The sequence below is a fragment of the Lonchura striata genome, chromosome 1, assembly GCF_050655825.1.
Source record: "Lonchura striata isolate lonStrDom1 chromosome 1, ASM5065582v1, whole genome shotgun sequence".
Lineage (NCBI taxonomy): Eukaryota > Metazoa > Chordata > Aves > Passeriformes > Estrildidae > Lonchura > Lonchura striata.
The window spans coordinates 33,097,777-33,111,203 of NC_140703.1; the positions used below are offsets into that span (position 1 = coordinate 33,097,777).

The window sequence follows — 13,427 nt, forward strand, 5'->3', positions numbered from 1 at the left end:
CTACAGATGGGGCCTCTGAGAATAGGCAGTGTGCCAGTCAGAGGTTTGACTTTTGTGTGCTGAGTCATTGATGCAGCTCAGATGGGTAGCTGCTTTCAACACCCCAATGTTCTTTCCTCCATACAGGTAAAGCTGTGTTCCTGGCTCGAGACAAGCACCATTTGGCAGACCTAAGCCATTTGATCCGTCACGATGCCCCTTACTTATTTCAAAAATACGTTAAGGAGTCCCATGGCAAGGATGTGCGCGTCATCGTAGTGGGAGGCCGTGTGGTGGGCACCATGCTCCGCTGCTCGACAGATGGGAGGATGCAGAGTAACTGCTCACTTGGTAGGAAAAGCATTGCTCATAGTTTTGATCGGAATATTTCAACCCAGTTGAAAAATCACAGAGCTGACTGAAATAAGCTGTAGGTGTTATTTTATGTTAATTGTGCTTACTGCTGGGGGTTTAAAGGGGAAACATGAGAATAAGGATTAAGTAAGAAGCATGTTGAGCAAACACAGAAGGAGAGATGATCTTTGCTCAAAGTGTTTGATAGATGGGATGATGACAAGCAGGGGAAAGTTCTAGAACACAAATGGAGCAACTGATGTGGTAATGGCAGTTTGATGCTAATGCATCATTTGTTTCATTATCATTTGTTTCATCCTGTTGAGAGGAATAGAAAATGAAGGAAGACAGAAAGCAACACTTAAGGGGTGGAGGAGTCAGTCATTTGGCAAGAGACTAGAAGAAAACGTTAAGTGAGGAAGCTGTTGAGGGCAATAAACAATTGGATTGAGCTGTACATTTTCTGTGCTGCCTTAAGTCTGTCAGGTTCCTCCCTGCTACCTCTCCCACAAAGACCATATCTGGGAGAAAGAGGAGGTTACTGCATTGATTGTAGCATGCTCAGAACTGAGATTCTGCATAGGTTTGGGTGTTGGACTTGAGAGTTTTTGAGGGTAAAAGGAGGAAAGACGCTTGAGGTTGCCTGGCTGAAACTGTACCGAATATGAGCAGGGATGGCATGTGTTCATGTGTAATGCACTTTTGGTTAGTCAGAATGCCTAAGAGATTTTAGTTTCTACTTCATGCAGAGGAAATGTAGCCTGAAAGATTTTTCTGCTAATTTTTTTTTTTTGTTTCTTATTATTTGGATTATTTTTCAATTTAAGTATTGTGATAGACGAAGCTTGAGCCAGTTAATACTTAGTTGGTGGACTGTGACCTGATGAGCTGAGGTTCAGACACAAATGTTCCCTAATTCTTGCTTTAGAGTCAGTAACCTGTGATAGGAAGTTGAGAGGTATGTGAACAGATGATGATAATGTCCTAATCCCTATTCCCCTCAGTTATATCTACAGTTAGAGTTGTAGTCTTACCAAGAGCTCTAGGTTTAATTTTGCTGAAATATTTCTTGTGAGCTAGAAAGCCTCTTGAAAGTATCTTCCTTAAAAGGAACAAGGGTGGTTTCTTAGTTCCTTTTTTTAATATCCTGGGATCATAAAAATATGTATTTTTTTCTGGACTAAAATGTCAGCACTTAACTCTTTTTAAACAAATCATAATCTTGATATGCCAAAGGCAGATCAGAATCTTTTAAAATCTTGGTGTGGCATCAAGTTCATTAGTAGTCACTGTGGAAAGGAGTTTGCTTTCTAAGTCACCAGCAGTGTGCTTGCAGGCTGACTTTGAAGCTTCCCAATCAAAAAGCACTGCCTGGTTGAGAAGGATGTCAGTGACTTGTGACCTGAGTGCAGACAGCAAGTTCTTTTCACTTTTTCCAGGTGGTGTAGGAATGATGTGCTCGCTGAGCGAACAAGGCAAGCAGTTGGCAGTCCAAGTGTCAAACATCCTGGGGATGGATGTGTGCGGCATTGACCTGCTGATGAAGGACGACGGCTCATTCTACGTCTGCGAGGCCAATGCAAATGTAGGTTTCATTGCCTTTGACAAGGCTTGTAATTTAGACGTAGCTGGTATCATAGCGGACTATGCCGCTTCCCTGCTGGCCCCCGGCCGCTTGACGCGGCGCATGTCCTTGCTCTCCGTGGTGTCCACGGCCAGCGAGACTAGCGAGCCAGAGCTGGGCCCTCCAGCTGGGGCCGCTGTCGACAACATGAGTGCTAGCTCCAGCTCTGTCGACAGCGACCCTGAGACCACGGAGAGAGAGTTGCTCACCAAGCTCCCGGGGGCTCTCTTCAACATGAACCAGCTACTAGCCAATGAGATCAAGCTCCTTGTGGAGTGATGCCACGTGTAAATAGGTGACCAACAGAACTCTCTCTTGTAAATTTTTTTTTTAAACCAACTTGCAATGCTGTTTATCAGAAATGCTCAGAGGAATGAGGAAAGGGGGGTGGGTGTGTCAGTCAAGAGAGCAAAAGTAAAAGGCACACATGCTGTGGTTGCTGTCCTTACTCATTTGCGGAACATTAAATTGTCATCGTTCTTCATCAGTTTTACAGTGGAGATGCTCAGTTCGTAACCAAGCAGCAATTTTATTTGGATGCTGCTTTGGTCCCCAGATATATTGCAGTTCATGTGTCTTCACAGGCAAGCATTGAAGCGTGATTCACACTTGAAGATTTTCAGAAAGTTGTCTGGCAGCTCTCTAGAAACTTCTGTGAATTATTGCACCAGTTAAGTCTTTTCTACCTCTCTAAGGCTTGATCCTGTAAATTGCCGAGTGCCTCAAATTCTTTATGTGAGTTGAAGGTGTTAAATACCAAGTATTTCAAAATTCCTGGACACCTACTGTTCCTACTCTTGTAGATGGGAGCTGTAAGTTCAGGATCCTTTTAAAGTCATCACTTTCTGATCTTGCAGGATACGGCCTTTCAAATGTTGAGGCTGAGAGTAGTATCAGTTGACTTAATGTGAACTTTCTGTAAAAATCTGTAGATTGTACCATCTTGGTATTAAGTGGCAGCTTTGTGTCTAAATTCCTTTATAAAGCTTTTAAAGGAGGATACTTCTGTTTTTCTCATTTCAAATCCTGATTTTGGAAGGTGTATATAGGGGAATTGGTTGTGGGCAGAAGTGGCACATTTTTAACTATTTTTGCATGGTTGGAGGAGATAAACAGCACTGTAATGTTTGGTATGCAAAATGATGTTTAATCTAAAAATGTGAAAAAGAATTACACTAGTTTAAAGCAAACGTGCATCAACTTGTATTTGTTAGTGTTTTAGTCTTTCTGAGAGAGATCTGCAATGTTAATGTTCCTTTTTCTTTAATACATGCTAGTCCAACACTCCCTTCTCTATGCCTGCATCTTTAACAGTGGCCAAAGTGAAAACACCGCAGACTGTTTGTTAAGAAAACACTGAGTTGTAGCCTGTACATTGGTGGGGGGGTTGTTCGTTTGTTTGTTTTTGTTTGCTTTTTTTTGGAGGGAGAAATGTGGTAACGTGTGGAGGAGGGAGGAGCTGGTTAAAAGTGATTAGTCATCTAGAGGAATTTTAGAATAAAGCTGCAGTTCATACAATACTTACCAGGCTTACTTTTTCCCCACTGAACATAAAAAACTGATGTTGGCATAAATCCAAAGAGTATAACTGGGGAGAAATATTCAGTTCTTAGCTTTGGAAAACGTGGCAGATTTTTAAAAAGGAGAAAAAAAAGAAAAAGAAGGAAAAAGAAAAAAAAAAAAGAGAGCTCAGCCAGAGTTTAAAAAAAGAAGAAAAAAAAATAACCTAGGTCCACAAACAATTAAGGGATTGATCCTAGGCCTTTACATGTGTGTGGTGTGAGTGCACACACTCGTGTGTGTTTATGTGTGCACAATTGTTTTCCTTTATTTTTTTTGAGGGTGTTGGCTGTTTAGCTCCTAATTTTTTGCAGACTTCCTGATTTTCCTTAATCCTTCTGGCTGTGCATTTTCTCATTAGCCTTGAGCTGGTTTGGAAAACAGATAACCAAAACAAATACTGAGTCCATTTTTCAGTCCCTGTCTTCCTCCTCGTTTTCCTCCTCCTTCTCCCTTTTCACTCCCCTCTTATTCTTGGGGTTCATAAAGCCCTGGAACTATATATATATATAAATATATATATAAAGATAAGCCTCTTTTTTAAAAACAAAAAGTAAAACGTTTACAATTGAAAAATCATCTTGTGAAAATAGGTTTGTTTGGAGGGGGGTTGTGTGTGTGCAATGCTGCTGTTTTCTGGATACTTTAATGGAGCATGTCCCATGTACCCTCTGAGGTTCTGCACTGCCCACCTCTGTGGCCCTTCCTCACCTCTCTGCTGCTCTGCTGTTTTACCTTCACTTGGACCTTAAACACAACTCACGGACACTATGCAGAGAGTCTTCAAGAGGCAATAAACAGAACAGTATTAACCTACTTTATGGAGGTTTGATCATGCTTCTTTGTACAGTTTGGTTTTTTTATTTTAAAAGGAATGTAATAAAATGGCTTTTTTTTTTTTTGTAGAATTAAATATTATTATTAAAATCAAGTGAAAGGTTGACTGTTGGTGTTAAGCAGGAAGGTGGACCAGCTGGTCCAGCAAAAAAATGATCTTCAGCAGTAAAAAGGTATTTTCAAATCCTTCTTACTGAGCCTTCAAGTGCACAGGTTATACCTGAAGAATATAAAGGTCTTCAACCTCTGTGAAGAATTACAGAACAACAGAACATGAAAGTAACCTAATTCTCTAGTCACTGAGCAGAAAACTCTCTTAGAAGAGCTCTACTTCCCTTGCTTGTTTATCCAAGGGGAATTTGGGGTGGAGGGTGGCTCTTTTTTTGTTGTTGTTTTTTTCTTTTTTTGTCTCTTCCTTTTTACTGGTAGGTGCCTGCATTTCTTGACAGGCTGATAGGATCAATCCTTCCCTTTCTAGCTGACATACATTGAGCACATGTGGAATAACAGCAGGGAGTAAACAGGTGCTAGTTGGTATGCAAAGGCTTTCATGTTTCTATCACAGGAAGCATCTTTTAGATGAAAGTTAACTAAATATTATGGATTATTTTTCGTAGTTCTTGTAGTATCTTGTAGCTCACAGGAACCTTACATTTCTAGAACCCTTTCAAAATGTCTAGGTTACACTTCACAGTCATAAATTTCATGGAGTAAACAAAAGACTTTTTAAAAAAAGACCAAGTGGGTTGAGAGATTTGCAGTTTGACTCCCTTCTGATAAGTTGCTCCTCTGGTTGGTGCTTCCATTACTAGTTTGGAGAGAAGTCTGTGCATAGTGGTCACAGAGGGAAACAGGATTTGAAACATCATGTGTGTGTGTTTGGATATTGGGTATTGATGCTGCATGAAAACCTTGCTTGAGGGTTCACTTGTACAAATGGGCACACTTGTCTCATGTATTTACTCCCTACTTATTGTTCCTGAAACAGTGAAATGCAAAGAATGGCCTGGGGATGCAAGGGGGTGGGGTATGTCTCGTTTTTACTCAAAGGGAAAAACACCAACAAACCTAGCCTGTGGAAACCAGGCAGTGTTTCCTGTTGAAGGTGAACTCCACAGATGTCAGCTTTATACACTTTATTTTCTTCAGTTCTGTGTGCTGAATCACACCCTAAACTTCTATACAGTTGCACTAACACTACCTCCATATGTGGCTTTGGAAGCATGTGCTGAAAAAATGGTCAATGATGGTGGATTACAATGGTGCCAATACAGCTGATGGTGATACAACTATTTTTGTATATTTTAATGTTTGAAAGAGCCAGTTAGAAACTCATTTGCAAGAATAAGTTTCTTAAATTGCATTTGATGAAATTTTGTTCTCTGTAACACTGGAGATTTTCTTCTGTTCAACTTAATGTGTTTGTAAGTAATGTCTTGCTGTCAATGTATGGATTGTATCTTAATCCTTGTATTTAATGCTTTAATGTGTTTTATAAAATCTTGTAATGTTACAACACCTTATCTGTAAAACAGTGCCAATGCTTGATGTTTACATTGACTGTTACAATTTTTGTTCTGAGTTGATGGTCAGTCTTGAAGCCTTTTCTCCCAGTTCATGTACTATCCTTGCTGTGTGATATTTACTTGGGAAATAACCTCTGGAACATCTGGGTATGTCAGTCACAAAGGAGATGCTTCTTCAGATGTTATACTGGACTACAAAATCCAACAAATGAAACCAGTGACACTTGCTAAATTCCTCATTGCAAAAATGTGTCAGTTAAATGCATAAGGGATCATAAGGGCTTAGAGAGACTTTGCAAACAGATTGTACAGTATCTTTCTCATGGCTCACTCTTTTTGAGAAGGTTTATGGGCTTTATGGCTGGTGTGAGACACACGACCCACTCCTGTTCTCTCTATGGAATAGTAGGTGCTCGGACAGGTAACTTCTGTTGCTACTGTCTTTTTTAATTTTTAATTTTTTCACTGTTCTAGGAATTGTGTTAAACTGAACACTGCAGGATTTATAACCAGGTGTTTGCTGCCTTTTTTTTTATTTCTTTAAATCTGTCTTAAACTTTGGATGATTGTTGGAGCATTCTGATGGTGGATCTGCTGTTGGAAATCTCCAAGCCTCCCATGTTTCTAATTTGAGTTGAAAACCTTTTGTTTTGTTTATTTGTTTAAAACAATGACACAAATTAACTGTGCGGATTTCGGGTGGGATTTGTTGTTGTGCTATTTTGGGTGACTTATTCTCCCTTTTTTTACAGAAATGTGTTCTAACAGTTCACACTTTGTTACTGTTCTTTGCAAAACTTTTCAGGAGCCAAAAAAGTCAAACAATCCAGAGAAAACCCCTTCTCCCCTTTCTGATGGCAAGAGTGAGAACTTATGAAAAATCCTTGCGAATGTTCCTTCCTAAACTTTTCCCCCCAGTAATGCAAGCGGGTAAAATGCTAAATGCAGCAGTTTGGTGACATCCAAAACCGACCTGTTGTCAGGTAAATTGACACTTTTCTGCTCTTACTCTAACCTTCATAAGTTTGCTAACTTGTCTGCCTTCCTTTCTTCCCATCAGTTTTGGTGATCCTTGTTGAATGATTTCTTTAAGCAGATTTAGAGAAAACCGTGCTTTACTTTATTTCCCCTCCTTACACTTGTTGACTTTTAGGAATACTGTCATTGTGCTTTACTTTACTCAGGTGAGACAAAAGTGAGTCCACCATGCAACTGTCTGAGGGATAGTTTTGTAATACATTAATTCCACCTCTTCTTTATCATTTTTAGATTGTCTTCAAGTATATTGTTTTAGCTTAGATTTTTGAAAGATACGTTGCTTTCCATTTGCTAAGTGAACATGAAATATAACTGCAGAAGTAAGTAATTGGTAGGAATGAAATACTAGTACTAAGAATGTTAATTCTATTAAAATTCAATAGAGCAGGATCCTGTAAAGAGGAGAGATGGACAAATATGTGTCCTGCAGAAAAAGACCGTTGAGCTGATGATTTCTGTTTGTGGAGGATGGAGTGACACATTTTATCTTGCCCTTACTGCTGTATCAAAGCACTTGTGCATTTTATCCTTCTCTGGTAACTCTCTCCCTTAATCTCAAACAATGTAAAAGTACTGGATACTTAATATTTTTTGCTTAATTTAAGGGGAGAATCTTCTATTTTACTCAGAGGTAAAGTATCAGAGAATTGGAATACCCTTCCAAGTTGACAAATATTTACCTATAAACAGGCTTCCAAGTTTCCTGATGCAATATTATATTTCCTAAGACATCTGTAAAGAATTAGCACTTGTTTCAGATTATTTTTCCGTGTACATTAATTACTCCTCTATGCCATCATAAAATAGTCAATTTTTCAGTCTCAGTTTATATTTTCCTGAAAGAAAGCAAAGTTATCAGCAATATAATAAATTGTAGCTTCAAGTTAAGGTGGGAGGGAATAATTTTAGAGCCAAATTTTGCTCTCAATTACACTGAGATAAAACTGGAATCACTCTGTAGAAGTCAGTGGAGTGATACCCGATTTCATTGGTATAATTGAGTGTATAATTTGTGTCTTTTAATTTTACTTGCAAGGTAATTTTACAAACCTGTTATACTTATGTTTCCAATGCTTTTTCCTTTCAGACACTCCCACTTCTTGCGTCTCAGCATTGGGCAGGCCTATTCCTTTATTTGTGTATATTTTTGTGCATCAGCTGCTATAGGACACGGGTGTAACACTTTCAGGCATGTGGTTGGGTGTCTTTTTGGGGTCTGTAATATTGTCTAAAAATTTTTTTTCCTCAGATTTATTTGTTAATTCATGTTGGATCACAGTTTTGCATCTCTAACCTGATTTTAGATATATATTGTGTGAAGAGTTTTTTGAAAGAAATACAGTACTAGTTCTTTGCAGAGTCTGCAATTCATCTTTGGTGGGGAGAGTTTACCAAAATGTACTGCATTTTGTAATAGTTAAAGTTTTAATATTTAATGTGGCTTTAAAGGTGATTTTACAGATCATGCTCCTTCCTCTTTATGGAATGGCTTTCAAAGCCTTGTGTTGATCTTGGTTGTGCGCAGTGCTTTGCCTAGTGTATGGGGAAACTTGAATAGGCCATGACTACTTAGACAAGGGATGATGATTATGTGCATGCTGAACTAGAACTTCTTCTATATGCCCTTCTGCTGCAACAGAATATTAAAACTGGTAGGTGGCAGCAGCAGCAGCAGAAGACACTCATGACTGTGACCTGAAAACCTCCAGTACTGGGAGAAATGGATTGCAAAATACTAACTGGAGTAAGGGGAATGGAGAAGAGAGGCAGAGTCCCAGAACTGTCCCTTTGAATGGTGAGTCTGATATACAGAATTGTGACCATCAAAAGACTGCTTGTAATACAAGAGGCACATTGATCTATCTCAGTTGGTGTTTGGTTACCTGATGTCCTAATTCTCATCTTTGATTGAACATTCCGGTTTCCCCTCTACCTTTATAAGGGATAGTACTTGTCTTAAAAAATTAAATTTCACCAAAATCACCATATATTTAGAGTACTGGAAAATAAGGTTGAAAGGAATTAATCTAGCCCAGTCATTCTCTGCTCCACAGAAGACTGTTCATATTTGTGCTGTTGATGAAATGTTTATTGTAATCTAATTTAAAAACCAAGGAATGAATGACAAAGATTCTGCAATCCTTTGGAATTTTATTTTATGAAGGTAACGAACATCCTTACCATCAGCCTCATAGGCTGAGCGCCCAGCTGCTTTTTTTGCTACCTAAGAGCAATGTGTGTGTGTGTGTCTATAAATGCCATGATAATAAAGAACAGTATTGTTTTTGGAGATTTCCTAAATCTCAAGGTAGCAAAAAAAGGTTTGAATCACCAGCAGTTAAAATTCTTTTTGGAAGCGGGAAATGCAAATTATGTAATGTTTCTGAGTTAGTGGTTAAGAGTTGGTAGTGTCAGCTACCTCTTCAGTTCTAAATGGCTCTGAAACTTCTTTAATTGCACATTCCTATCAGAAAAACCATTTTGAGCATGCGCCCCAATAGTTTTCCCAAGTTACATATGTGTATTACTACATACATTGTAAAACTTACATAAACTCAAGAAGCTAAAAAGGATGAAGTAAAGATTAAATGAAGATTATTTTTGAAACATTTACTTAACTGTATTTATTAATGGTGAAGAGACCACTTTCACCCTGCAGCCTTACAGATTGTCTTGCAAAGCTTCCTGAGGAGCATGGACTCTTCTTTGGAGACCGCTGATGTAGACACCATAAGTAGTTATTGTTGCAGATGTCATCAGGATGTTCCACCGTAACAAAACCTCCATGCTAAGTAATTCTCCCACTAGAGATTAAAATGCTGACTCTCTAGTAGGATGACTGCTCCTTCTGAAAAGAAAATAAATGAAAAAAGCAGCACTGGAAGTACTGACATAGGAGAAGTTTGAATCTGGATCAGCTGATAATATGGAGAAGCATGTCCAAGTGGATTGGGAAAAGGAATTGTGTCAGTATATATACTAATATACAGAATACAGCAGTAGCTTTTGTATTTTCATAAATGTTTCTGCTTAATTTGCAGCTAAGTATTAGTCAATAAATTCCAAATTCTGTTTTCTCTTTTTATCTGGAGTAGTGACACTAAAATCAGGAACAACACTTATATACAGGAACAAAGCTGGATATGAATTTTGATATCCGGGCAGCTAAATAGTCTCCGGTGCACATCAGGTACCACTTAGGACCGTGGACAACTGGTGTGCTTTTCTCATTAGATTCATAGTTATCATACATCCTTTGAAAGTATTCTGTGGACCACAGGTTGGAAATCCCAGAACTGAACTTTTAGAGTGAAATGAGATTGCATGTGCAAAATGAAAAATATTTTGGATAGAGAATTGATTGCAATCTTAAATGTAATAGTGAGCAAAGTCTGTATGTGAGACGAAGCTCACAGAGAAAGGATTTTAAATCCAGTCAGGCAGAAGTGATGAAGAGAAATAATTTCTGATAGGAGAGGCAAAGGAATCTGAAGCCTATGTCAGTCTGTCATCAGAGATAGAAATGAGGCAGGAAAAAGCTTTTGCTGATCTTGAGCATTCCCAGCTGTCGCTGTAAGAAGGAATCTCACCAGACTTTCCATACATAATATATGCTAGACATACTGGCCTTTGGGAACTGGATCTTGGGGAAGATGAGCTGAAGGTTCCATTGATGCACAAACTAAATGTAGCACCTGCCTAGAATTGGTGGTCATGTGGATTAAAGGTGTTACTGCACTGAGTTTACATGACAGTAACATTTGGGAAGAAGGGTGTTCCTCTGGCCCTGGACATGGGCTTGTTTGGCCCCATTACACCTGTAACCGCTGCTTCTCAGTGTAGTAGGGGAGAGAGGCACGTAAATATATGTAAGCTTTTTTGATGAGCAGAGACCAAGGTGTGACAGTCACTGGTCAGGAAAGAATTTTACTTTTTTTTTATTATTTTTTTTTTTTAATTTTATTTTTATAAACAGGAAGGCATTTAGAACACTTTCAGATCCTCCACAGTTCTCCAAGTGTCAGTATAAAAGAGTTCTGGTTTTATATTTTTTTCTTTTAGATGTGACATACCCCTAAACATCCTGTTTTCTGCAGCTTTTATGTGATAGAGATTTGAAGAAGACAGATTATTTTCCGTTCTTGTCATAGACTTTCAGAGGCAGGCAAGGGGTGATATTTGTGAAAGGAGGAAATAGATAGGTTCCTCATGCTGACTGAATAGTAGGTGATGGATAAGGCTGATAAAAAAGTTAAAATTCACATTGCACCCATGCAAGGCATTTTCAAGGTATTTCTCCATCCCTCCTTTGTTCCCTTTAGAAACAGTACAAGTGTTACTAGAATATACAGTCTGCATAGTAATATTATCTGTATTAAGCTCTGACAAGTCTGTGCATGAAGGGCTTATAAAAGATTTATGTGAATTTCTGTGTGTCTGCTTTTTTATTTGGAGGCAGGTTGCTGTATGCAGCTATGTACAGTATTCTGTCTTAGGGTAATAGATATTTTTTGCTTATTTGGAAGTAGAGGACTGTGTTTGGCCAGTTAAATATATAATACTGTTATCCATTTCTATAGGAAGCAGAACAGCTAAGAAAAAACATTTTTGTGTTAGACAAATTACAATATAATTGAGATTTTTAGTACAGGAATGAAAAAGAAATTTTTATTAAAAGATCATTGGCTTTTTTTTTTTTCAATAAAGTGTTCTAATAGCAAGAAACTAATTTCACATAATCACAGTATGAGTTAGGTTGAAACAGACCTCTGAGACCATCAAGTCCCACCCATCCTTTGAAACAAACACCATCTTGTCAGGAAAGCCATGGCATTGAGTGCCACATCCAGTCATAAACACCTCCAGGGATGGTGATTCCATCGCCTCCCTGGGCAGCCCATTGCAATGCTTGACAACCCTTCTGTGAACAAATTCCTCCTCATGTCCAATGTAAACCTCATTCACTGTTGTAATGTATAAAATTAAATAATAAATTAATTCTTGCATCTGTAAATTTACAGGCATACATGCTAATTTCCAGAATTTATTAGAACAATCCCTCTTGTACAAATCACCATTTATTGTTGGAGAGGGAGGGAAGATCCATATTACATAAGCTAGTAACCCAGTTGTTGCTACCTCTTTGGCCAGGCATACGTTTCTTCTATGCAGTTTTCTGGAAACAGTGATACTGCTGGGTTTCCTTGATACTTAGTTTATTTGTGTTGTAAAACAGTTACATTTTGGGGAGAGAGGAACTGAAGAGGTGGAAACTGTCCATGGTGTTGCATATACTGAATGGGAAGGTGCTCTGAAGCAGGGAAAGAAGCCTAAGCAGTAGCTGTATTCACAGTTATCCTTTTGGTCCTGTCATACCAATGTAGTGGAAGGCCAGGAGTCCAGATGAGTGTTTCATGTACACCTTGTTGAGGAATGGGCATGTCACACTGACTGCAGCTGTATGTATTTCATATCTGTAAATATTTAATATACAAGAAGTGTGGTTGTCTAAGAGGGTGTGTGCAGTTTTGCCTCCTTGCTGCTACTGTGCAGAACACTGCCTCTGGTAGTCTTTATTCTCTGGATTATTTCTGTTCAATGGTATTGTGCATTAAGCCTGAAACTTGCATTTTGGGAGTTTTAGGAGGAAATTCGATGTGCTTGTGTATATATTTTCCCATGCATCTAACCAACACAAGGAAACAGAAACCCTGCCCACTGACCTTTACAACATTGTAAGGGAGGGGTAGTGCAGTTGTAATGTTATGTAGGAATGCTTGTCCATGCCCAAATGGAAATGGTTGTTTATTGGATGGCAAGTACTGAAGTTTTATCAGTGGGAGAACTAGGCAGGAAATGTCTGCAGTTTGACTTTGCTAAACTTTTACACAATTTTTCCTCCACATGAAATATTTCCACAGGAATCTAAGGTGTGTGGAAGATGCTGGATCACCAGGTGCAGGGATTGAACTCTACCCACTGGAAAGGTAACAGGAACTAGATTTTATCTTCAGAACGCAACCCATACTGCATCTCACTCTTTGACCTGGAAAGGCCTTTTCCAAGGTCAGAAGAGGAGTTTGGTACCCATGGCTTAGTCCTTGGTGTGTCTGTGTTGCAGCTATCAGGGAAGCCAAATAGGTGCTGGATACAGAGGTTTTTGTGGTTTTTTCAATGATTTCTGCTTGCATTTCTGATGTTCATGTTTTGGAGCAAGGACTAACTTCTTCAATGATTTATTTCTTTAGGTTTTTCTACAGCAGCAGCAGGTCATCTTTTGCCTCTCATGGGAGCGCTTAGCCTTTTGATAATGCCTCCTTCACAATGAAGGGAAGAAAGGATGGATCAGCAGGGATGTGCAATGGAGTGATGTCCACATGTGGTGTTAACAGTCATGATGATCCCTATCCCACTAACTTGGAGAATTGAATAAAAAAGTTGAATCGTAATTCATGAGTGTGAGATTCTTTTTGGTACCTTTTGCACCATCTCCCCTTCCTTGAAGGGCT

At 38.8% G+C, this 13,427-nt stretch overlaps 1 protein-coding gene across 5 annotated transcripts in view; it reads left to right on the top strand.

The window, feature by feature from the left end:
- Positions 1 to 13,367, top strand: part of RIMKLB (ribosomal modification protein rimK like family member B) — a 50,636-nt gene extending 37,269 nt beyond the window's left edge. For all 5 annotated transcript variants that reach the window (XM_021533902.4, XM_085574101.1, XM_021533900.3 and 2 more), the window contains exons 6-9: positions 127 to 330; positions 1,773 to 8,713; positions 12,840 to 12,905; positions 13,167 to 13,367. In XM_021533902.4, coding sequence (XP_021389577.1) covers positions 127 to 330; positions 1,773 to 2,236 — 668 coding nt within the window. In that variant the 3' untranslated portion in view covers positions 2,237 to 8,713; positions 12,840 to 12,905; positions 13,167 to 13,367. The remainder of the gene's footprint in view (positions 1 to 126; positions 331 to 1,772; positions 8,714 to 12,839; positions 12,906 to 13,166) is intronic.
- The last annotated feature ends 60 nt before the right edge of the window (positions 13,368 to 13,427 follow it).